The sequence below is a fragment of the Myotis brandtii genome, unplaced genomic scaffold (genome assembly GCF_000412655.1).
Source record: "Myotis brandtii unplaced genomic scaffold, ASM41265v1 scaffold116, whole genome shotgun sequence".
NCBI lineage: Eukaryota > Metazoa > Chordata > Mammalia > Chiroptera > Vespertilionidae > Myotis > Myotis brandtii.
In genome coordinates, this window is record NW_005354010.1 from 2,824,345 (window position 1) to 2,851,065 (window position 26,721).

General features: G+C 39.3%; 2 protein-coding genes across 3 annotated transcripts in view; one reads left to right on the top strand and one right to left on the bottom strand.

The window, feature by feature from the left end:
* FGF14 (fibroblast growth factor 14) overlaps window positions 1-11,262 on the top strand; it is a 589,987-nt gene extending 578,725 nt beyond the window's left edge. For both annotated transcript variants that reach the window (XM_005858188.2, XM_005858189.2), the window contains exons 4-5: window positions 2,600-2,798; window positions 8,152-11,262. In XM_005858188.2, the coding sequence (XP_005858250.1) occupies window positions 2,600-2,798; window positions 8,152-8,288 (336 nt within the window). In that variant the 3' untranslated portion in view covers window positions 8,289-11,262. The remainder of the gene's footprint in view (window positions 1-2,599; window positions 2,799-8,151) is intronic.
* A 918-nt stretch (window positions 11,263-12,180) lies between these two features.
* Window positions 12,181-26,721, bottom strand: part of ITGBL1 (integrin, beta-like 1 (with EGF-like repeat domains)) — a 206,394-nt gene continuing 191,853 nt past the window's right edge. Inside the window, exons 8-10 of the mRNA XM_014528332.1 lie at window positions 23,210-23,356; window positions 16,574-16,687; window positions 12,181-15,563 (exon numbers count right to left, since the gene is read on the bottom strand). Coding sequence (XP_014383818.1) covers window positions 15,472-15,563; window positions 16,574-16,687; window positions 23,210-23,356 — 353 coding nt within the window. The 3' untranslated portion in view covers window positions 12,181-15,471. The remainder of the gene's footprint in view (window positions 15,564-16,573; window positions 16,688-23,209; window positions 23,357-26,721) is intronic.

Here is a 26,721-nt window from a genome sequence, read left to right on the forward strand (position 1 = left end):
ATATAGATATAGATATAGATATAGATATAGATATAGATATAGATATATATAAAAGCCTAAGCGACCGAACAACCGGATGACCAGCCGGTAGCTATGATGCGCACTGACCACCAAGGGGCAGACACTTGATGCAGGAGCTGCCCCCTAGTGGTTAGTGCGCGCTCACAGCGGGAGTGCAGCTCAGCCAGAAGCCGGGTTCATGGCTGGCGAGCGCAGCTGCAGCTGTGGGAGCCTCTCCTGCCTCTGCGGCAGAGCTACTGAGCAGCGGTGGTGGTGGCAGCAACAGGCACAGTGGGGCCGGGATGAGCGTGAGCAGTGCCTGGCCCCAGCTCAGGCTCCTCCCCGGCCGCTTGCCACTTCCAGCACTGCTCCGTCCTTTGGGGGATGTCGGACTGCCACAGGGGATCGTGCCAAAACTGGCACTCCGACATCCCCTGAGGGGTCCCAGATTGCGAGAGGGCCCAGTCCAGGCTGAGGGACCCCACCGGTGCACAAATCTGTGCATCGGGCCTCTATATATTATACTTATTAGTCTTTTGAGGATAAGCCAGATTTACAGTGTTTCATTTTATTTTTCTCACCACAAATGTATGAAAAAGCATCCTTTTGCTAGTCTTTCCTCTGAGGTGGGTCTGGAGATTGACTGGGAGAGACTGTTATTTATTGGTGAGAGATCTAATAAGAGGGTATTTGGAGAAATAGAACTTAGTAGAAGGCCAGAACATTTATTTCAACAGGATCATCATCAAGTCTGAGGTGGAATCATCTAGAAGAAGTGAAGGTCTACATAATTCCTTTGGAAGGAGGCTAAGCCTACCTTTTGGCTATTCTGATATCATCAAAGTAATCATTGGATTTTCCACTTTTGTCATGAAAAGCATCTTCCTCTTGGCAAACTGTTTGCTTCCAGTGAATTAGTTGGAGTTATGCGTTACTCTGAATAAATTATAACCTGCAAGAGATACTAGTTGATAATTCATACTCTCGTGGGAAATATTGAAGGAAAGTTTCTACTGGTAATAATGTCACATTCCTTCTTATGTTACATAATCTTAACTCTTAAAAGTTTTAATTTTTAGACCCTAAAGGATATTTTTTTTCAGAATGTGTATAGAAAATTACTTTTTCAAAGAAAAATGAAAGTTAGTTTTTTTCTGTAGTCATAAAATCCTATTAGGGTAAAAATTTTTTCAAGTACAGTGATATTTAAAAAAAAATTAATGACAAAACTCTCTTTTGCATATATATTAGCATAGTGTTCAGCCTATTTGAAATAGCCATAAAAACAAGTTAAGGGACTTTCCAGGCCTACAACTACAGAGGTTGAATTTTTCAATTAATTTTAATAGAGGTCTATCAGAAATGTCTTTGTAGGTTAAATCTCAGAAGTAAAAGTCATCAATGGGTATTTGTGTTATTAATGATAATCATAAAATAGTAAAGCTTTGTGCTACTCATCAGTCAATATAGATCATGGCATTGAGAGTTATAGCATTTAACTCATTGTTTTCAGTTAGGGCACCTTTGGATATTTTTCTCCAAAGTGGCTCCAAACCATGGAATTGGGTCATTATTTTCATCTCTGTCACTATAACCAGCTAGCACACCTGTGCCGGGGTCCAGTCCCGGGGGTCCAGGGGTTCCCAAAGGTGTGGACGGAGTAGGTGAAGAATGTTTTACACGGAGACAGCGTTCAGAACTCTCTAGCTCTCTTTAGTCTCCGTGGATCGTCCTGTGCCTGGCTGAGGCCACAGAGAAAGATCCTGAGGCAAGCTGAGCCTTTATTTTTATAGTCAGAGGTAAACAAGGTAGTGGTTACCAAAGTTACACTGTTCTTGTGAGTTTTTTCACTTATCACTGTTCTTGTTGCACTTCCCTCAGCACATTAGCTTCCCAGATAAGATCTAGGGAGCGTCATAAGGTCAAGCCTAATTATGCTTAAGAGGACTGTGCCCTCTAAGCTGGGACTTGTTTGTGACTTTGCCAACAGGTCAGTCCGAGGTTTAATCCTATATCGGCTCCCCACACACCTGGACTCAGCTCTAGGAGCTCGTTGGTGCGCCAGCTGATTGTTATGATTTTAGTTTGGGGTTTCCATTTGTCTCTTTGTTGGTAAAATGTATCACCCTATAGTATCAGTGATCTAATGAACAACTGGTCGCTGTTAGGGTATCTAATGAACAACTGTCCCTATGGATTACAAACACCTGATATATATACCTGGTATTTGCTATTTGTTTAGTGTATGTGGATATGATACTGCTTTGTGGTCTTCTTTCTGGTTATACACTGATTGCATTGTTTTTTTGTTTAAAAGATTTTGAGTTTGCTTATGCCTTCTATTTTCTTATTAAAGAACACTTGTACCTTTGTCTATAAATATATTCTTGATAACAGCAGCTTCTCTATTCATTGTGTATTGCATATTGGGAAAAGTGTATAGATAAGTCATGCATGTAGGAAGAGGTGCGTCTGGCCATCCCTGCCCCAGAGCTGACTCCTTCAACTTGGTGGACAAACTGCTGGAGAAGAGAAGAGAAACCACTGTGAAACCCCCGTTTCTTCCTCTAACTTTCTTTTCTTCCTTTTTTCTTGGCAGGAACTTTTTACCCCTGAATGCAAGTTTAAAGAATCTGTTTTTGAAAATTATTATGTAATCTACTCGTCCATGCTGTACAGACAACAAGAATCTGGTAGAGCCTGGTTTTTGGGTTTGAATAAAGAAGGGCAAGTTATGAAAGGAAACAGAGTAAAGAAAACGAAACCAGCAGCTCATTTTCTACCCAAGCCATTGGAAGGTGAGCGTTCTGTGTGTATTATACTTATCAGATTTAGTACACATTTATTCTTCACATTGATAGCTCTGCTGTGGCCACAGGAACCCTCGGGAAATGCTCTTTATTTTGACTTGTATGGTGGTTGCACAGGTGTCTACTTAAGTTGTACATTTAAGAGTTGTACACTTTATTGTGTATAGGTATATCTGTGGCAGTATTTGTATAGAGACACATGTATACAAATTTTGAGAGAATGTATACACATATATAATCCATTAATTTAAAAAATTCCAGCAAAACTCCATCTCTGTCTACTTCTAAAGTCGCAAATCCTCACTGCCCTAACCTCTTTGTCCCTAGAAAATTTTAATTAACTTTAACATTTTAAAAATTTGTAATAACATTACAAATCTGTGACTGTGATAATAGGTATATTAGAAAAACTTAGTTTTGAGTATTACAGAATAAATACACTTGCCCAGTTTTATGTTATCTAGATTAAAGTAAAACCATATTCTTGTGAATTATTATAAATACAGAAAATGAAGAGTCAATAACTTGTCCTTTAAAGAACTTATTGATTTACATATCTTCCTTCCAAGCTGCATAATTATTTAGTATTCTTAGTTGTGGTGTTACCTTCTTTTACAGTCTCCTGTAAACAGTGAAGGCATTTAATTTTATCAGATTCTCAGAGTGCAAGCTATAAACTTTTGTTAATTAATCAGAAATATCTGCACCTTTTTCATCAACGATTCTGCCAGAGTGTCATTTACTTTTATCTATATAAATTTATTTGAGAACTACAAAAAATTGATATCGAGGCTTTTCACAAGTGTTTTCTATTTAAATACTTTTGTTTACTTTTCACAGAAAATTAGATCTACAATAACTAAATAAACGTTTTAAACTAGTTTAGAAGGTTTGATTTTCTGTTTGTTTTTTTTATTCCTACAGGAAAGCCTTAACTGTAAAGAAAAAATTCACATTAGTTTTATAATCTATATTCTTTACATAGGAATAAGATAATTTGAAATATTGAAAGTTAAATATTAATTATATGTCAATGTATAATTAGCTTTCAGTTTGCCTAAGTTTGGAAAACTACTCTTATTGATTAATACCATCTTTATAATTTCAATGATGTTGACTTCCTATCACCCTTAACTAAATTTGCCTCGAGAACAAGTCATTAAAACCCAAATGATTAACCAGCAGGGCCTATATAGGAAAAGAAAAATTGTTCCAGAGTCTGAAAAATTAGTAAATTATTCTCATTACTAGTTTATGATAAATCATAAGATAAATTAGAGGATAAATAAGGAATTAGAGGGTTTCTCTGTTGTTCTAAAATAACATCTCTATATTTGCTTCAATCTTTTGTTTTTAAAATATTTTTATTGATTTCAGAGAGGAAAGGAGAACGAGAGAGAGACAGAAACATTAATGATGAGAGAGAATCATTGATTGGCTGCCTCCTGCACGACCCCCATTGGGGATGGACCTGCAATCTGGGCTTGAGCCCTGATGGTGAATCAAACCATGACCTCCAGGTTCATAGGTCAAGCTCAACCACTGAGCCACACTGGTGGGTTTGCTTTACTCTTTTAAATGAATTTTGAAACCATCAGACTTACCAATATTTAAAAGCAAGTGAAAAATTTAAAGACTGTCAATGGAAGCTCTAAAGAAATTTTGATTTGTTCACTTCCTCCCTTTGTTTCTTTATATTAACTTTTTTAATATGGACAGTTAAGAATTGACTAAATTTCTAAAAATTTGTTTCTTAGCTGCATAAATGTAATGAAAACCAAGAAAGTCCCTTATGTTTCTCTTACCTGAAGCAAACTCTAGAAATCAGATCTTTGGTATAACCAACAAGAAATATCTTGAGAGTCTAAAGGTGTGATATAATAATATCACTTGTATTTCAATCACACACTGAACTGTTTTGTGTGCATGTGTTATTTATATGTATATATGAGGAAGAGAGAAACAGTATTTTTAAATAATTAGCAGATAGAAGTACTCTAAAATAAACAATTAAGGGTGTATTGGAGTGACAGAGGTTATCACAGAGGAAATTAATTTCAAGCTTTCAAGACCCATACAGCATATAAATTATATCATTGAAATGTTAGGACAGATTAGCTACTTAATTAATCATTACTGCTCTGGGACATTCATATCTCTTATACAGTTTCATGCTAGACAATCAAGGTTAATGCTCTGATGCTGTTGTCTCCTAACTGAATTGGTAAGCAATTGAAAAGTGCTTCAAGGACTGTGGATGAATCCCTTTTACCACCTTGCCAAGTCATCTATATCATAAAGAGCCAGTTTTGTAATGACCGATTACCACCAAAGGCTCTACCAGACCGGAAGTGAGTGCTGGGTTGCCTGGTGACCCAGCACTGACTGCAGCCACTGTGGGCACCACGACCCAGCACTGACTGCCTAGGGGGCTGCGGATCAGGCCCAGAGAGAGGCCTGCAGAGAGAGAGGCAGGGTCTGATCCGTAGCCGCTGTGGCAGCCCTTGATCAGAACTTGCCTCTCTTTCTCTCCCAGCCTGGCCAACAACCATGTCTCCATTTCTCTCCAGGCCTCCACCAGGGCTGCTGATCAGCCCCGCCTTTCTGATCAGGCCCCATTGATAGGCTGAGAGACGCTGACTGGCATAGAAACTGACCAATCAGAACCAAATCTAGGTGAATGTAAGGAGCCAATGGCTGTCTAGGAGGCGGAGCTTTTGAATCTGACCGGCATAGAAACCGACCAATCAGAACCAAATCTGGGTCAACTGTGAGGAGCCAATGGCTGCCTAGGAGGCGGAGCTTTTGACGCTGACTGACATAGAAACTGACCAATCAGAACCAAATTGGCCCGCAGAGGAGGGCAGTTCGGGGGGAGATCAAGCCCGCAGGGGAGGGCAGTTAGGGGTGATCAGGCAGGCAGAGGCATTTAAGGGTGATCAGGCCGGCAGGGGAGAGCAGTTGGTGGCGAGATCATATTGGCAGGGGAGGGCAGTTAGGGGTGATCAGGCTGGCAGGGGAGGGCAGTTGGGGCTCAATCCGGCCAGCAGGGGAGGGCAGATAGGGGCGATCAGGCAGGCAGGCAGAGGCAGTTAGGGGTGATCAGGCAGGCAGGCAGAGAGGTTATGGGTGATCAGACAGGCAGGCAGAGGGGTTAGGGGCAATCAGGCAGGCAGGCAGGTGAGTGGTTAGGAGTCAGCAGTCCCAGATTGTAAGAGGGATCGGGCCTAAACCAGTGGTCGGACATCCCCCAAAGGGCCCCCAATTGGAGTGGGTGCAGGCTGGGCTGAGGGAACTCCCCCTCCATGCACGAATTTCATGCACCGGGCCTCTAGTTTAACACATTGTATACAGGAAACGTATTTATATGTTTTACGTTGACTGGTAAACACAATTTCCAGTGAGTTTTCCAGTATTTGTCTGTTTAAAATTTAAGAAAAATAATTCAGTATACATTTTATAGTAAATCACAAAAAGTTTCATTGAAAAAAAAATATGTAAAACTAAAGTTATCGTAATTTTACTGAACGTTGCCATTTGCGCAAAAAATTAGCAAAAACGGCCCGCATACAATGTGTTAATATAGGTCTGATGTACACAAGCATTTTCAAATATGTGTGCTACTAAAAAAAATCACATGACTTATTGATGCAAAAGGTAAAATTTTACCACCTTGAACATGGAGAATATATGTAGTAGTTCTTCCTAACTAAACATAAGGTCTCTTCATAAAGTACAGTAAGACCACACTTAATGTTATCTATAAGTTCTTGGAAACTGAAATTTTAAGCAAAACAGCATTTAATGAAACTAATTTAAGATAATCGGTATAAACAAAAGTTCCCACTGCATATTTCTGGTCACAAAAATATCACCAAACTTCTAAATAAAGACCCATTACACTTTTAAGATTAAACAATGAAATAAATGTGAGCTATACATACATTTAAGAAAGATGAATAAAAACAAGAAAATTCTTTTCCAACCCACTTATTCCAGTTCAGGGTCAAGGATGGCGGAGCCTATCCCTGCAGCTCAGTGCCCAAGTTGGGACCCACACCTTCATCACAGGAGTACTCACACCCACCTCCACTCCCTCAGACTGGGACAGTGTAGCCACCCCAGCCCACCTCATGATGTACACATCTTTGGGATGCAGGAGGAACTGTAGTCCCCGGAGAAAGCCCACACAGACATGGGGAGAATGTGCACACTCCACACAGATAGTAGCCCCAGCTGGGAATCAATTTTTTCCCATCAACATTATAATGAAATGAACTGGAACCAAATTACATTATTCTAGGACCTTCTGCATCATAAACTTTCAAAAGCCGAAAAAAGCAGGTTGGGCGGATCTAATACACTGTGTTTCTGATGGCAGATGATTTTAACTCACCTATTTTCCCCAAGAATCAGTCGCTCTTGAATGTTTTCCCCCAGGATTCCTGATAATCATTTTCCAAAAAGCCACATGAACTCTTGCGATTAACTGTGTGGCCAGACACTATTCGGGCAATTTCTCAGAGCTTACCAGATGTCAGTCCCACTTGCTCTCTTACCATTTTGTGCTTCTGCCTTGTATGACATCACTTATTAGATGTTTAATAATATATCAGAAAATGAGGCATAAAAATAGAAAATGCCACACAGTTGCCTTCAGTTATTTAAGGGTCTCTTTTCATTATCCCGAGAGAGAAAATATAAACAATGACCTTTGAAGGCCTTGATTAGGGAAAGCGAGTTCTTTGTTATTGCTTTGTATAGCTTGGATGTTGACACTAGTGTGACTCTGTTGCTTTTGAACCACTTGAGAGAAAAGTAATTTAATGATCTAGGGTGTAAATACTTGCCAAGATGAATAGGAATGAGTGGTTCAAGTGTTGACAGTGTGCAGTGTGAGGGAAATTTGAGTTTTCCTTGCTATGCAAAGAGAATTAGATTTAAACTTGCCATTCTCCTATTATATATCGTGTGTGTGTGTGTGTGTGTGTGTGTGTGTTGTGTGTGTGTGTGTGTGTGTGTGTGTGTGTGTGTGTTTCATATCTTAGGCCCTCAAAGAGGCTATGTCTCCCATTTAAACCTTCTTTCCTGGACAAACATCCATGCACACCTATGTACATGTTTTAGTTATATAAGCCAGAGACTGTGAAGGTAGTAATATCTTCTATTTGAGGGCGGGAAATGACTGCTTTAAAACAGGTATCCCTCCCACTGGCATTGCTTTGCTGCAGGGAAACAGCACAGGGCAAACTGCTGCGGTGTGTGCGTGTACTGATTCTTGAACTGAACTTGGTAACATTTCCTTTTCCTCTTTTCTTCATGCCCTCCTTCCTGTCACTAGTTGCCATGTACCGAGAACCGTCTTTGCATGACGTTGGAGAAACGGTCCCGAAGGCTGGGGTGACGCCAAGTAAAAGCACAAGTGCGTCTGCAATAATGAATGGAGGCAAACCAGTCAACAAAAGTAAGACGACATAGCCAGATCCTCACAGGTGTTGTGACTTACTGGTCCCGAGCACAGCTGAGCGATGTATCCTTGCCAGACATTTCTGCTCCCGTGGCCGAGGAGCAGCTGGAAGTAAGCGGATGCTTGCTCTCTGCTGTCTCGAACTTCTTGGTTGCAAGAGGATCAATCTCAACCTGTTGCGCCTCCCACAACAAGAAGACACCTGGACAACCAGCTAAACTCAGACCATGGAATGCCCTACCAGATATGGAATGCCTTTTTAATATCTTTTCTGTGACTGTGACACTTCATGTGAATGACATACTTCACAAGTACACTCGATACCTTGCCTGCTGACAGCTACCCATAATCCTTTTTGAGTCCTGTTTCAGCAACATCCATGTGTTTAAGTTCACTTTTGTAGCACACAAATACTATTGAGTAATTTCTAGGTAGAAGCTGTAAACCTGTGCTATTATGGATTTCTCTTCTTCCCGTTTTTACAGGGCTGCTCGCTCCACTGTCCGTGACCTTTTGCAGGGACTGTGCTCCTCCAAATCTTACATGTTGCAGTTGGCTTAGTTCGGAGAGCGATCAGGGAATCAGGAAGCCTTCTAAACCTATTATTACAAAACGCATCATAAAGATTAAGAGTGTTGTCTCTGGCTCACACTATCAATTAAACACACATATACGCTCCGTTCAGTGGCAGGTACTGTGCTCCTGAGGTCGGCGTTGCCGGGGTGAGAAGTGGGTCAAACACAGTCCGTGGGAAGTTCTCTCCGATATGTGTTTGACACCCCCCTCTAGTTTCTTTGTGTGTGTGTGTGTGTGTGTGTTTTATACATATCACAAGCTTACTGGTAATGGTAACATTTGCCTTGCCCAGCGAGCAAGACCCACTGGTTTTTGAGAAAGTGGGTCCAAAGAACTCTGTAGGCCTTGTAGGCCTGATTAAGGTTCATTTTTTTTTCATCTACTAATCCTCATTATTTGGAAAAAGAGAAAAAAAAAACCCCACACAACAATTACAATCTACAAGAGTGCGCTACCTAAATCCATTTCAGATATAATCCTTCCTATTTTTAATGAACCGGACTTATTGCCATCCCGGGTTTTGGCTGCGTTCCACTCATACTCAGCAGAGCATGGGCAAGGCGGCTGTTGTGTTCTTTTCTGAAGCAGCAAAGCAAACCTTAGTTATAACTTAGACTTTAATATTTTTGGTGTTTAATGACAAGTTTTTAAACTGGACACATTAGGAAATAATATTTTTTTTTTTTTTTAGCTCAGCATGCTGAGTCAGGTACTGTGTATTTCACCAGTCCATACCTCCAACTCAGCTTCTTGGGGCCCAAGCTGCCCGAGGGCCGGGAGGGAGGTGCCTTGCCACGATCTCAGAATGCAGCCTGTTGAATTGTTCTAGATCACACTAAAGGCAAACCAACCCGTTCAAACATCAGGTTTTCGGTCCGTTCAACCAATTTGCTTTTGTTTTATTTGCTTTCTTAATTTCCTTTTAAGTAACTCTGAGCTTAGGGAAGACAACTACCAAGAAAGGCCGCGAATATTGACTACACAGTGAAGAAACTACGCAAAATGTTCAATATTGGATATAAAGGGTTTCAAAATGTTTAATACTAAACTGTTTGGAAATATATTTGTTAACTCTGTGTATAGTTAATAAAATTCAATGTTTTGTTCTTGGAAGAGTTCATTGAGACCAAACTGAACCTCATTTATAGAAAACTATATGTGGGATCATTATCCTGGCCTCTTGTGATTATTTCCACGCGGGAGGATGACCCAGTCGCCATTTACCCACATTTGCACTGTATTTACTGGGAAATTATTTTGTCACTGCTTTTCTAAGTCTCCATGACAGCCCTTGCCCAGCATTTTAAAATATTGTCCTGCTTAGCTTATTAAAGATTTAGTATAAATTTAACTGTTTATGCTTATTTCATTTTCATATCGGATTCCATTTTAATAAAATAAAAAGTTAGCATAATGTTTGAGTAGATTTATTGTTGATTATGCTAAAGTACAAATACAAAAAAAAAATGGTTCCTTAGACCATTCTTGATTTCTTGTTACACCATTTTAATGCCTATTTTTTTTAACAGGATAAGTTAAAAGATATTAGATGAATTTCATTAACTAATTATTTAAGGAATACATATAATTCATAACATGTGGCAAACTATGTATAATTTAACTTGAAATTCCAATTAGATGGGCTTACCCTACCCCACCAAACCGCAACACACACATCAAGCAACCCCACCAATTTGCTTTTGGTAATCAGACCTCATTTGATGGTTTCGTTTCCCCTGCAAGCCTGTGTAATGGTTAAAATTAAGACAATATTTATTTTCTAAATAACTGAGATTTATGCACACACCTGTTTTTTTTTTTTATATGAGTTGTCTATATGGGCCTTTATCCCTATGAATGGATGTCAAAATACTTTCTTCCAAAATATGTTTAGACATATTGCAAGGGGGTCTTTGTTATTTGTAAATTAGTCTGATCACTTCCTTTGTGTCTGGTCTCATCTGTTGCACAGGACAAGGGCAGCACGGATGGACTGCATGTAATAGGGCCTGGATATCAAGAACTGTTAGTATGTATTTCTCAATTTACATACAGAGAGTGTGTCTGCTTTGTACAGTTTCTGTGTTTAATATCATTTGTTCTATTCACCAATACAACACACTGAATAAAATATTTATAGGAAGGCATATTATAAAACATCAAACAACTTTATGTAATGAAATGGCATTGCATCACCCACAAATATAGACATGTCATGTAAATAAGTTGGTAAACTCAATTTCCCCCTTTATTGTGCCAAAGAAAATTTTAGCTCTTTGATGATACCTCTCTTGCTATTTTTTTCTGGGATAAGACCCTCTTCTTTCCCCTCAAAATCAAGTTTGATGTTATTAAGTAAGTGCAATCTGTCACCATTGATGTTCTGTGTAGTAAATCTGATGGAATTCATTTGTATTTAGAGACCGTGTGTTTTGTACCTACATGTATGTATGTTGATTGTATCAAGTCTAATATCTCATGCATTTGCATGCATATCTGGTGTGGGAGGGTTATTTCTACTGATTTGTTATGTTAGCTGATTGCCTCACCCATCCCTCAGCAATGCTTAATGTTTAATGGTTTTGGTATTTCAAGTGATACCATTTTTATTTTCTTATGTTTGCTTTCTAAAATGTTTTGCTAAAACTTTACTTGGGAAAATTATAGAATAGATGCAAATGGTCCACCCTCTGTAGAGAGTAAGTTGAAACTAAGCATTATTTCATTATAAATCCTAGAGAATTTAGAAATTCTTGCTTTAAATGTTAGGTTGCACTGAGTGTTTTGGGGTTGGGGGTGACTTCAGGAGACCTACAATGGGCCCATAAAATTCCTGCCACAGTCCTTCTAATTGCCTCTTTTTTCTAATTTTTTTATTTTATTGATTTCAGACAGGAAGGGAGAGAGGGAGAGACAACATTAATGATGAGAGAGAATCACCGATCTGGTGCCTCCCCTACACGCCCCACACTGGGGATTGAACCCACAACCGAGGCACATGCCCCGACCAGGAATCAAACCACAACCTCCCGGTTCACAGGTCAACACCCAACCTCTGAGCCACACTGGCCTGGCCTAATTGCCTCTTGAAGAGTAAGCACAGTTTATCACATCTGGCTAGTTGCTTAATTAGTACCTAAAGCACTAAAACAGTCAGATGTTTTCAGGATGACCAATATCAGATTAGGTTCTCTTTAAAAAACAAAACAAAACATGTTAAATATGTATTGAACATTAGATATGTATCACTTCATTTACAGTTTTCTCCTAAATATTAAATTGGAGAATTAACATTTCAAGGGGAGATCAGGTTGATTCAAACTCTAATTTAGAAGTGAAAATATTTGAAATTTATTTTTAATTTCATTTCAGAACTAGACTATATCTGGAGAAAGCAATTCAGCTAAATGTAGGCATATCAAAATCCAGATGTGAATTGGGTTACTTTGGAGAAAATACATTTCATCGCTTAAGTTCCTTAGCTTACAAGGTGGTACATAGAACCTGTTGATGCTTGAATACTGAACTGGGTTTCAAAGTTTTGATAGAGTCTGAAAACAAAGGCTGAATTATGGTTTTTTCCTGGTTTTGCTATACTATTCAGTCTAATCCTGATGTCTGCTGGCAGAGACTGCATTTGCATCTGGGATGGTGTGGTCATTTCTTTCAATGTGTTGAAGGAATCTAAATTAGCTCAAGGAGTCCTGGGAGAAATGGGGTATAATGATTCTCTTCTTAGGTCTTAGGACCTTAGTCGAATTCTATGGAGAAGTCCCTCTTAGGAGGATTCCTCAGTGATGGTTTGCAAAGCAAGCAAGGTTGTGGCCAACATCACTTATTATATCATTCTCAATTCACATTAATCTCACTGTAACTTGGGACAAACTTGAACCGGCCAATGAGATTGGCACATTTTCCCTCCTCCTATTACAAATTTGCTCTTGCCTTGGCATTTTTTAAAGAGGGAGTTTCTATCTTAGTAATGGAATCAAAAGTCAAAGTACAAAATCACATTTAAGAAGGGTAGAATGTAGGTCTTTATATGTAACTATGTTTAACTTTTTCCCATTTAAACATATAAATTAAATTCTTAATAGATCTATTGATGTTTGCAAGCTGGAGTCAACATCACACATACACACACACACACACAGGAGAAATATGAAAATTTTCGTTCAATAATTTGTAACTAAAGGAACCCAGAATATAGCTGACTGCAATATATTTTCATTATCAAAAATTTTGGACAAATCCCATTCTGAACTTTATAATTAACATTTCTCCATATCTAAACTTTTTCTTTAAAAACATAACTGCTGAGAACTCTTTTCTTATATTAAATTTTTAAAAGAGAAACACTTTTGCTGTAGTTGTTAATGAAAAGGGATAACAAATATAGATAATTACAAGAAAAATAAGACACACCTGGAGTTATGTGAGGAAACAGGAAATTAACGGCAGTTCCATCAAAGCACAGGTTGATCATTTATTCCTCAGCTGTGAGCCAAACCCAGCTTGCAATTGGCTTTTGTATGGCGCAGGAGCTCAGAATGAGTTTTTTTTTCTTTATACTGTTTTAAACACAAACAACAGAGTATATGCGAAAGAGATGTATGTGGCCCACAAAGTCTACAATGTTTACTATCTGGTCCTTTCCACCAAAAGCAGAGCTCTGCAGTAAGGACTATGGATGTCACTGTACCGTGATAACGTAGTGAATGCCCATGGGTCCATCATCAAATCAGTCATCATTGAAATTGCTACTGAACAGTTAAAATAGGTTTGTTTGAGGCTTAAAATGTTTAGAGAAGAGGAAAGGATATTATATATATATGCATATCTATAGATGTATAGATATCTATCTATATATCTATAATTTCTTAACTGCTTACATTTCCCTCATTTACAAAACTGATATTTCAATTGATGCACTGAACAATTGAGATACAACTGGTGTGGTTGCACTCCTTAATCTCAGGATAGAGATAACAATTTTATAAATCTGTTAAAGTCAGAGAACACTGTCAGTATTCTAAAAATCAGCATCAATTAAATTTCTCTTAAATAATTTTTAATGTAAATTTTAAGTAACCCTGCAGGTACACATTTTCCTCACTTTTGGTGGTTTGATTTATAAAGTCCAAACCATGAGTCTAGAATATTTACATCATTAAGTAAAATGTCCAAGTAAAATTTTTCATCTTAAACAATAATAAAATGATTTTATTACATTATTGCAGGATTTTACAAAATATAATCCACATTAAATAAAAAGTGGGTCTTTTTTAGCTCTAAATAATTAAAGGTTGCCTAAACTAATGGGTATAAGTAGACTTGATTGCAAATATGTAAGGGAAGTCCAAGTTATTGTACATTTTCATAATTTGATGTGAATTTCATACAGAGCGAAATTTCACCATTATGAAAATAAACATTTTATTCCTATCACTGAGTGAATATTTGTAACTTCTATTTAAGCCATTTATAGATTTTTCTTTTTATCTTCTGAGCTTGTGGGACTGGTACCATTTTATCGCAACGTCTCTTCTTGACTTCCATGTATGGCCCTACTTTTCCAGTGAGAAATGTATCCTTAGAAATAATAGAGCCTTTTAAGAGAAATGAATGCATATATCAGCCCATCATAGACCTAACTAGATATTGTCTTTTGAAAAGGCAAGTTACCATGGAGTAACTTCTAGGGAAAAATCAGATTCCTTGTACATGTAACCCATGTCCAGTTTAAAACATGCTCTAGTCACAGAAAAATGGATGCTCTTGAACAGCAATTCATTCTTTTGTTAGTCAGTCCTCAGTTGGTAAAATACATATTGACACAGATTGTAAACAACTTATGTCACTATTTATTAAAAATGCTAAATTGTACATTTTCCATAATTTCTTCCTTCATCTTAAGAGAACTTCTTTTGTGAGTTTAAAGTGAGACTAAACAAATGACTTAATGACTAAAAGCATTGGTGATCTGGCCTCTGCCCCCCCACCCCCACCCCAATCCAACATTGTACTTCAAGTGTGTTTGCCTTCATTTCCATATGGAAACACTGAGTGATGGGGAATTCTGGCAACATATGATCAATGGATTTATGTAGGGCTCTTTTTCTTTGAGTCTAAAATGGCCTTTCTTGTGTAGGGATGTGCATTTTTAACAACCATGTAATTCAGCTTTCCTCAACTCTGCAACTAATGACATCTGAAGTCAGAAAATTCTTCATCGTTGGGACTGTCCTGTGCACTGTTGGGTGTTTAGCCGTATCCCTGATCTCTACCCACTAGACGCCCGAAGAGCACCCTCCAACCCCACCCAGTGTGACCATCAGAATTGTCTGTAGACATTGCCAGATGTTTTCTGGGTGGCAAAGTCACCCTTGTTGAGAACCACTGATGTAAATTGTAGGAGAAATTTTCTTTCCTGGTGTTATTTACATCTGAGTTTGCTTAACTCATTTTTAATGGGTATCCAGATTTCATCCGGGCTTTCAGAAATAGAAAAACATACAACAGTCTGTTGGACCTGTCCTCGTGGTGATTATACACGGCTTCCTCTGCATTTATATTTCTAATGGCCTAGGCAAAGAAGAACCCCGTCCTCTCTCATTGTTAAGGGTATTCTGTGCCAAGCCAGATTTCACATGCGTTTCCGTTCCATCCGTCCCAGCACTCACAGTTTCCACAGCTGCATATTCCATTCCCTGCAGTAAAACACACAGGAGGTTCATTATTATGATTGAAATATACCAAGCTAATATATGTTATTATAAAACATAACTGTTCCTAATCAAAGCAATTTCATTCATCCTCTGAAAACTTTCGTATTGTGCAGCCATCTTATTATTATCTTATTACGCAGCTATAGGAAATCTGACCTTTTAAACAATTAATGGCACCTCCTTGGTGCTACCATCCAGTTAGTATCAATCTAATAATGACCATCAGTATCACTCCAGCTGGGCTTCCATGAATAATTTTTTTCTGTAGAGAGCAGGTTATGTGTAACAATCAATGCTAACGAACATACAGCTCCTTGACATAGGATGAGGTAGGCTGAATAATTAGCTAGAAGAGGAGCCTTGTGTAGTAGGAGTGGGCAGAACGTGAATGTCTAACTTAATGACACACACATGCTCATCTTTTACCTTTAGTTAAAAACAAGGAGAATAAATATATGCCTCTATCTCCCCTATACATTGTTTAAGAAAATATTTTAATTACCAATTATTAGGACTCAGAAACTCAGGATAGCAGTATCTATTATATTCCTAAATTGTTTTCCTATTCCCATCCCCCCAACACACACATATTCCATTCCCTAAAAACAAACTAACGCATCAAACAGCTTTGGTGCCTGGGTCCTGTTTAAAATATATTCTAGTCCCTACACCATGTTAAAAGTGCAATAGTTGTCAAGAGAATTATGTTCTTTTTGCAATATATAAAACTGCATATGTGTAAATTGGGGGAAGTTACTTTATATGGAATTTTCCTCCAAATCATATAATTTGGGTGCATTCTTTTATGCCTGGGAATGATGTTAGTGCTTATTCTGAAATGCCCACCTCCCTTTACGTACTTTATATTACTATTTGGCCCTTCAGTACATGAAAGCTCTCCTGCCCAGTGACCCACAGCAAAATGTGCTGAGGGTCATTCACCTTTATTGCAAAATGTGGCACAGATCAATTAGAGTGGGTCAGTACTGCACCTGTGCAAATGAGACCATCATGTTTGTCGCAGTCCCTATCATCACAGTCGCAGAATTCCCCTGAAATGTACCATTCTTCAGCAGAACAAATGCACTTTCCACAGTGACAAGAACCTGAAATCACAAAGGGTATTATTGATCGTTACCACACAACTAAAGGTTTCCGTCTAGAGTAGAATACTATCAATGTACTGGCAATCGGCTTCTAATAACCAACCTTCCAAAGGTAAAAGTTTATGGAATAGCCAGTGGCTTAAAAGGGAGCGTTACTTACTGTAATTCATAAAGGTTATCCTGAAAGGCTTCATTATGGATCTAGACGGTTGCAATTAGCCTTGAGCAAATGTTCCATGGCTCAGTCTGGTTGAAATGTCAATGAGGGCGGAATGTGGCTGATTTTTATAGATGGCCTTCTAAAAAGGTGTTCAAAATATATGCGCTTTTAAAATTTCTTTTTCTGAATTGAATCATGTTTTCAAAGTGTCTGTCTTTTAAAGGAATTGAATAGTAAGTTCTATTAAATGAGGGTGCAATTTATAATTAAAACAACTACTAAATTTATTGTGCTTATAATTTTGGATTTTTGTTTACATGATTTTCTTAAAGTAAGGACTCACCTGCCTACTGGGTGGTTCATTAAAGTGCTAAAAATACACATACACTCACTCATGTATATTTACCTTATCCAGTTTCACCCTTGGGATTCCCTGCCATCATCCAGGAGAGCTCTAATCCCTCGCCTCAAATGTCCATCTTTTATGAGGCTCTTGATCCAACCACCTTTTCCATTACTTCACTCATTTCCTCTCTTTTTATTTCCTACCTAATTCAAAACTTCCTTTTTGGTTATTGAAGATATTTTGGCTTGCTGAGAAACAGTTTTACTAATGGCACATTTAGAAAAGAAAATATAGGAATTAAATAGTGTCAGAGAAGAAATTTCCCTCAGCCTAAACATCTTCTCGTGGCAAAATTACTTCTACAATAGCAGTAAAGAAAGTTTTCAAGTTAAAAATAAACACAAAGAATAGCCTTCTGCTTCCTTCTATTTCCTTGGATTGATTGTTCTTTCTAGATGTGATTTCCTTTTACCAAAGATGCCTATCACCTTAAACAACTGTGAAGTAGAAAAATTATTTTGACATATTCTATAAAATAACAAACTTGATAAATTCAAAATATATTGGGAGGGGGAAGAAATCAATCATTAGTGTCTCTATGAAACATTGCAATTAAAAAAGGGTTAGAGAAAGAAACTTTTGTGCATTACTGCTCTCATGAAAGGATGCACATAAAGATGTCCCAGGCATTAAGCACCCCATGCTATTTTATATTATAGAAACTCATATATGCATTTTAGCTGCAAGAATCCCCAATGGCCAAATTAAACTTTTGATATTCCTTGTCACACTTCTCAGGGAAAGGGAGCAGTCAGAATTAGTTACACGCTGAGAACTGTGTTTACATTTATTAACTTCTTACTTAACCGCAGCATGGTTCCATTTACTTGTTTTACTGAGGGGCGAGGTTGCAAAATAGACAACTTTCCGTTCTAATGAGTGATCAGTACCCTGCTGGTTGCTTAGGGTCTGTAACTGGGCCTCCCAGGCCAGTCTGTGAGAGTTGGTCATCTCACCCAGGTACAGTGTTTCTTTATTTAGAAATTTATTTATTCTAATTTTAAAGACTTTCTGTCAAATCTCTAGGCACAGAAATGTTCAACAGTCATCTGTGCATTTTGCAAATGGATAGAGCAATATTGGAAAACTATGAAAACTTGGGGCATTTTAATGACTTCATTAACATATCCTCCGAAGGTATCATATTTAGTGCTTTGTGAGTGGAGGAAGATTATTTGAAGAATTCCACTGTTTTTGTTTCTAAAATACTATCTCCCTTATATTTCAAACTTGTTTCTACAACACATGGAGATGTAAATGACTTTATATGTCCATGATATTTATGTATTACTCCTAGGATATAATTTTTTTTGCCACAATTCATGAAAAAAAAAATCACATTTCATCTTTAAACTTGTCCCCTGGCTCTAGAACTATTCTGATCACTGCTCTCACTTCCAATGCTTAGCTTCAGGCCATTGTATAGTATTTCCCTAAAACTGGTCAGCTCAGCTAAAGTGAATATGGTATACATTGCTAGACCATTTGACAAGTAAATTGCATTTTCAGAAGTCTGCTAGTCACTGAAATACTTAGAATGAAAAATGGGGGTTGATTTTTGTATGTGCTATGAAAAACTAGCTTCTCTCATCAGCGTTTTCCCCAGCTGGGTTGTTTTTTCCTGTTTGTGAATTCTCAGTGCATCTCAGAGGTAGGAAATTCTTCTACTGCTTGTGAAACTAGGAGCAGTATGGCATGTCATACTAACACAGCGTGGTCATTATTAGGATGTTTTATAGCGCCTTTGTTATAGAGCAACCTGGCTGTTTTCATCAATAAGCAGGGGTCAAATTGCCCTACTCTGGAAAGGGAAAGTCCTAGGAAAAGGATTCTGTCAGAAAGATATAAGCCACATGGCTGCCAGGAGATGACCGATTATTTAGCTCAGCTGGACCGGCACCCACTCGTGCCCATGAGACTCTGTCCAGCCTTAGGGAGAAGCTGGTCCATCTTGGCAGGAACTCTAGGGTGGTAAATTCCTGACCACAACACCACTAATTCATTTATTTTCTTTCTCAGTCTGAGGACTGTTAAGAATGCTTCCATCTCCCTTCTATACTTTTTTAGTGGCTTCCATTCCTTGGGGATTCAACCACATTTTCTCATTTGTCTTCAGAGCATCCAGGGAAATAAATGAAATTCTTCTGCCTTCAAAGATGAGAAAATGGACATACAGGGAGGATAATGGAATTGCCCAGGGCCATGGGGGCAAAAAAAGATTTCCATCTGATTCCATCTACTGTTTTATCTACCTATCTGCCTATCTGTGATGCCTCTCACAAGAAAAACCTTCATATAGTTTCAAAAAATGAGTTGTGTATTCCCACTGACAGTTATATTGGGTGAGGCAACTAAAACACAGGTCCAAGTCTGGTTTTGAAGCCTAACTTTTACCCTGTCTCTTTTCAGGGATGAAGAAACTGCCAGGATGGGGTATAGGTGAGGGATAGGTGAGTGGGTGGGTGTGTACCATGGGCTTATTTGGATGATGTGGGACTCAACAGTGTCATTGTAAGAGTTCTAAGGAGACATTTAGTGACATGCAATTACAGCCATCATCAGACAACATCTTTGAGAATATTAGAGGTGATGACCCGGACCTAGAAAGGTGATTCTGTACTCTTGGATACACATAAATACTCCAGCAAACAAACAGCCGACGAATTACAGCTTGGATTCTGCAAAGGGAGTTAAACCTGGCTCTAAGCTCATCTCTCTGGTGATTCACATGAACAGCTTGAGTGTAAGGGCGAGCACCCTTGTCAGCTGCCCCATTTCAAAGCGGACTTTCTTTTCCATTCACCAAGCCGACAAAATGCTGCCACCAACATCCCAGAAGGCAGTTTTCACTATTGTACTCACAACTCCATCTGTTATGAAGGTCACAGCAATGTATCTAGTTTTAAATTTTTCTATGGAGTGATTTATTGTCTTGGCTATACATTTGTAAAGAAATAAAACGCTATTTCTTCATCATCTCCTGAGGTGACGGCTTTATTCCCAGATCGTGAGGAGTGCCTGGTGGAAACAGTTGGGTCCAGGCTACCAGGTGGTGACCTCAGGCCCACTGCTCCTCCCTGTCCCCTAGTCGGAGAAAGAAAAACACTCCAATGTCCTTTGTGAAGATCAGGGTGAGGGGTTTTCATTTACCATGTTGAGGGAAAGTATATGGAATTCTGGCAAGTCCATGAAACCTATTAAAAAATACCCAGCCCCAGTCAAATAACTTGGAATAGGTTTCTCTGCTACCATGTCAAAACCTGTTGTCCATTTTGTGAGTTACTCTTTCTGTGGTTCTCTTTTTGTTTTGTTAATTCTCACCCAAGGATTGATTTTTGAAGAGAGTGGAAGGGAGGGGAAGAGAGAGGGAAAAGGCATTGATGTGAAAGAGATACATCAACTGGTTGCCTCCTGCAAGTGCCCCGCCCTACGGGGCTGGGTTTTGAGCCTGCAACCAAGCTACATGCCCTTGACTGGAATTATACTTAGGACCCTTCAGTATAAGGGCCAATGCGCTATCCACTGAGCCAAACCAGCAAAGGCTCTTTCTGTGGTTCTTGAGGCAAGGGGTGGATGGTACCCTCTCAGGAGACAGAAATAACAGCTGCATCCCCACGGGTCTCTGTGCCTATGGGAGAGCACCATTCCATGGGCCCCGTTGTAATCCAGTTCTTCTAGAATCAAGCACTGATGACTCCAGAGTAAGTGGGAAGAAAGAAGCCTGCAGTCAGCGGCTGCAGACAGAATGCCCACCATCCTCTCTAGCGCCAGCTTCAAAGCACAGGCAGCTTTTATATCCAGTCTCCTTTTGAAGATCTCTCCCCATTGAAGGATAAACAAACAGTTTAAAATACATGCTTTCAACCCTTCATTGATCTGCAGATATTATTCCATCACCTAAAGCAAGCAATTTGAAAAAGGCATTAACTAGAGAGATTTTCTTGTTTTGCTTTGAGGAAATGCCTTTGGGTTCACCCCCTTTTGGGGGCCTTTTTGATATTTATGATGCTGAAAATCTCTCCTCAGAATGTAATGACTTTAATGAGAATGTTTATTTCTTGAAAACAAACTACTCCTCTTCTTTGCATGAAATTCAGCTAGGAAATGACAGAATGGTATTCACCACACAGGTGAGCATGGCTGTGTGTATGTGTTCTCCTCCTGTACCTGCAATTGAACATGACTAGCAAAGACCCACTTATGAACAATGTTAGTGATTTTATAGTATCTAGGAAACACACACACACACACACACACACACACACAATGGCTGATTTTTAAAATAAACAAGCACACCAATGTTCTAATACAAAAGTTCCATTTAGCAGAGTTTCTCAGAAAAGCTAATAGCCTTATTCCAAGGATAATGCCGTCATGAAAACCAACAACAACAAAAGTATCTAAACGCTAGGGCTCTGTGTTTGAAGCTATACTCAGGGAAAAAAATAACTCTAATTCAAACAAATTAATCATTCTGAGTACTTTTTTATACACAGGACACCCCCTTTCTGACCTGATAACATTTCTTTTTCCTCCCCAGCTTCCACCTTGATAGTTAATTCTATTCCTACCACCTTTACTGTTCTCTTTGTTAATCTCTTCCTCGGCAATCCCTTCCCTCTGTCTCTTCCTTTCAACCTTTCCTTCCTCCTCCCAACAGAGCTTCTTTTTTCTTTTAAAAAGGTTTTTTAAGTGAATTTTAGAGAGAGAGGTAGGGAGAGGGAGAGAGAGAAAGAAACAGCGATATGAGAGCAAGACTTCCTACCTGGGATGGAGCCCAAAACCCGGGCATGTGCCCCGATTGGGAATCAAACTGGCAACCTTTCAGAGCACAAGAGGATGCCCACCCAACTGAGCCAAGCCTGCCAGGGCCAACAGAACTCCTTGAACCTAAAGCAAGTGTATCCAGGACCTGAGGGCCCCTGAGTACTGAAATGCTGAGGTTTGCTTAGGACTTGGAGTTAGCATGAATTCCATACGAGAACAAACGGGGAACAAAGTGATTGCTTTAAATGCATTTAAGTGCTGCTTGGCTGCTGTGATTGCATTAGGTGGAAGGCATGGCCTCCTTGCCAGAACTCTGTAAACACCAGCCTCAAACACAGAATTCCTGGAAACCAAGGACATGCTCGGCTATTAAAATGAGCATGTTTGTATCCATTCTCAGCCTTCCTCCTGGCACCAAATGTGGTCACAGCCTCCATCTGAGTTTATTTTTTGCAATTACGTCAAGAGGCCTCTTTCATCCGGAGAGCATTGGCCTTGAGTGATCATCGGTAGCGACAGCCACTGTTGAGGGGCACATCCCAGAGGCGAGTTCTGCTTCTGAGGCCTCCTCAGCAGATTGACTTTGCTTCACTGTGTTTTCTTCAGAGAGACATTTACCTGCACTCCTGACCCAGGGTAGGTGTTGGAGGGTAGATGTAGCTTCAGCTATAAAAGTCTGAAAAGGGGGGTGGTTTGTTCTGCAAGGAGGCAGCTGAGCGGAAGAGGAGAGCGGGAGATTGACATTCAGTTCCAGGCAGGGCCGCTCCCTAACATTTAGTGAGAATCCCATGAGCTTCCAGAGCGTTTTATGCAGACCCGACCCGGGCTCTGCTCTTTCACAGGTGAACTCAATGATTGTACCTCTGCCTTCTGGGGCCCATTCAGGTCCCAGCATATCTTACTGTTCTTTCTTCTTTATACAATTATCAATTGCATTCCATTCACAAGGAGGTTGTCTACAAGTGGCTGCGGATCTTTTCACATGCAACCCATCTCATGCATTCCATTTCCTTGGGTACTAAACTTCACGTGGTTCACTTTCACACTTAATAAGGTCCGGTTACAAGCGGAGGACAGAGTGATTTTCATTCAGGCAAAGTGCGGTCTGAAAGGGGTGTTTGCCGCGGGCTGCTGTACAAGCCATGTGTCCCAGCAGGGATCCAGGCCAGGCTCCGGCAGAGAGACTCACCCTTTCCGGAGCACAGTCTGCCATCTGCTGATTCACACAGACTCTTGCTCAGTTCCTCCGTCATGTTGCACTTCCTGGGATGTTGGCAGAGCTTTCCGAACCATCCTCTCTCGCACACGCAGCGGCCACAGGAACACGTGCCGTGGCCTGAGAAGCAATCACAGGGCGGGGAGAGAGGAGGAGATGGTAAATATCCGGCTGATTGCAGTGTTTAAGGAAGAAATATATCAACCACAGGCTCTCGTTTCCTATGCAGCAAACACAAACACACTTTCCCTTTATGCATAGTCATTGGGCGCGTGACTGCTGAAAAGAACTTCACAACAAAGTTCCAGCTCTACATAGTACATTTGAATGCAGCAAAGGAGATGGACTCGGGAGAGAAAGAAACCTTGAAACAATTTGACACGGGATTTTACCATCTTTTCTTGATACAAAATACGTCATTTGCGTTTTTTAGCAGTATGGGGTCTCGGTGCTTTTCTTCACGGTGCGCACCATGATACCCAGACCAACGGGCAAGGCTAGTCACTTGACCGTTGATGCAGCATTTATTGATTACAATCCTACTGTTTACTAATAAAAATAAAAGATCAATTTCCATAAGAAGTTAATGGCATCTGGTATTATATTTCTTTATCTGTGTGCCTCTCTACTTATTAATAAGAACAGATCTAAGTGTAAGTAACCATGTCTCTCTATTGTGTTTTTTTTTAAAGTTTGTCAATTTATTTTATTTTTTAATAATATATTTTATTGATTTTTTACAGAGAGGAAGGGAGAGAGAGAGTTAGAAACATCGATGAGAAACACCGATCAGCTGCCTCCTGCACATCTCCTACTGGGGATGTGCCCACAACCAAGGCACATGCCCTTGACCGGAATCTAACCTGGGGCCTTTCAGTCCTCAGGCCGGCACTCTACCCACTGAGCCAAACCGGTTTCGGCCATGTCTCTCTATTGTTGTCTACAACTTAGAAACAGCATGAGGCTTTGATTCATGTCTTCAGCTTTTTTTTTCCCTTTTGTTTCCATCATTGACTCCTGATTTGGGGGATGTTTATCTTTTGGCAACATATACAACATTGTATTTGTGGCAAGTATTCATTGGCTTACACATCTGTCTAGTTGCTTGCCACCAATACCCATTAGATTGCACCATCTTCCTAAAATGTTTCTTGTTTCCAATCAATGCTTTATCCTTTTTAAAAATCCTTTTCTAATATGTGTATTACCTTAGAGCCAGATCTCTCCAAACAGGACAAACAAAACAGCTATTTTGGCTGCTTTGAGTCTTACCGAGTCTCTATTATGAACAGAGCATTTTGCTAAGCACCAGGGTTTGCAAAAGCAAGCATCAAGGACACAGTTGTTGTCATTCCAACTGCTCAGCCCTCTGAACCTGTCGACACCATTCTGTCTTGAACATTTGCTGTGGCAGGACTTTCAGAGTAAACCTATTCCATCTGCTTCCTCCTATATTCAGCTTTGCACAGGAGGGATTAGGGGCCAATGCTGAATATTTTGCAATTTGTGGTCATGATTAATTTAACCTAAACTCCCACAAACTCAGGTAAGTTTTTCCATAACACATGATCATCTGGAAGTTCATGGAAAGCAAATGGGAGGCAAACTCAAGAGAGACCTAGATTAACAGACCTATTTCCAACAGCCTCTTCTTATCCCTATGTTGTTTTACTAAATTTAATCTCAGAGCCCTTTGATTCTGGTATCATCCCCATTTTATAGTCAAGAGATTAAGGTCCAGAGAAACAAAGCAATTTTACCCCAAAGCACATAGCTCAACCACACAGAATCAGACCTTGATGCCAGTTTCTCTGATTTCAATGTCCACTCTTTTTCCATTGGTTCACATTGCTTCTATATTTCATGATTATCAATTTGAGACAACTAGAAATCTTTTCTTAATTGCTATCTTTTTTAGCTGCTACATAGTTAGAAGGCATACTTTGATATTCATGGGTACTATCTTCTTGAAAAGTGTTTCCTGTATTGGTTTTCATGACATTAGTCTCTCCTTATCCTTTCAATACTCCTCCGTTGTTTATTTATCCTTCTACTTTTTTCCTGATCCAATTAATGTAGGCATCCCGGTTGTCTATCATCAATCATTTTTAATCTCTCTATAATGTCTCCTTTGAAAAATTCATCACCTCACATGGTTTCTGATAACCTCAGTGATCACAGGACTGGACCACACCTGTGATTCCATACTTTGTGTACTACTAGCATACAAAATTGATACTTCTCAACCTGCATATACAATTTCCTTTCTAAAAGCTCCTCTTAGGGCATGAGTGGGGGGGCATGGGGGGTAATGTGGGGGTAAGGACACATATTTAATAACTTAATCAATAAAAAAATAAATAAAATAAAATAAAATAAAAGCTCCTCTTCTGGATTGTCCATTTATTTTAATGATATAACTTTCCTTTCAGTCAACCAGTTTGAAATGTTTTGAATCACATTTGAATCCCTGTTACTGCCCTCATCTCAAGAGTTGCCAGATCCTGTTGAAACTAACTCCAACATATCCACTCATATCACCATCATAAACCTTTGAGATACCTTCCTGTCATGTCTTCTCCAATATTCTTGCTCACCGCTTCCTATTACACCACTCTACTCACATCACAGCCTTCATATCTAGTGCTGTATGACTCCCCAATGTTTATGATATGAAGTTCACCTACTATAACTTTCCTTATGTTTTAGGTTCCTGAAATAGAATGCCAAGCTACTTTTCTGACCTTATAATCTCTCCTCTTCTCCCCTTGCATATGCCTCTTGATCTTACCAAGTTGACCTATTCCTTCTTCTCAATGCATCCCCTGCACTTTTCTGACTTCATACTTTTGTTTTGATAAAAGATGCTGTCCTTCTGTTCCCCTACTTCACACATCCAGGTTCTGCTTAATTTTCAAACCTCTGTGAAAACTTTTCTAATAGTTTCAAGGGAAATTCATCTTATCCTCTGAATTTCTGCATCACCTTATTTCTCACCTCTATGGTGGAACTGGTTGTCTTCCACCTTGCAGGATGTGGTTTATGTAGTTATTTATTAAATAAACCTATTCCTTGACTGTGAATTCCTTGAGAGTAGGAATCACTTCTGACCATCACTGTAGCCTTCAGAGTGCCAAGCACACTGCCTTAATCTCAGCAGATCCTCAAAAGACTTTTAGATTGAGATTATTTTTTAAACAATATCTCCTCATTTACAAAATTAATCACAACTCGGAACTGTAAACTGAATCCAGGACATGTTTACAGGTCATCTGGTTAAATAACTGTCCTTCAAGACCAATGGACAGTTCTTGGATGACTACTTTACTTCTACATTCTATAAAGTGGAGTGAAGTTAGAGAATTGGTGTTTCATAAGAGCTACACAATCAATTGATGGTATCTTGACTTCTCCAATAAAACGAAAGTTCACTTAGAGTGAGGTCTACTTAGAAATTCAAGAAAAGGTATCCATCTTTGGGGGCA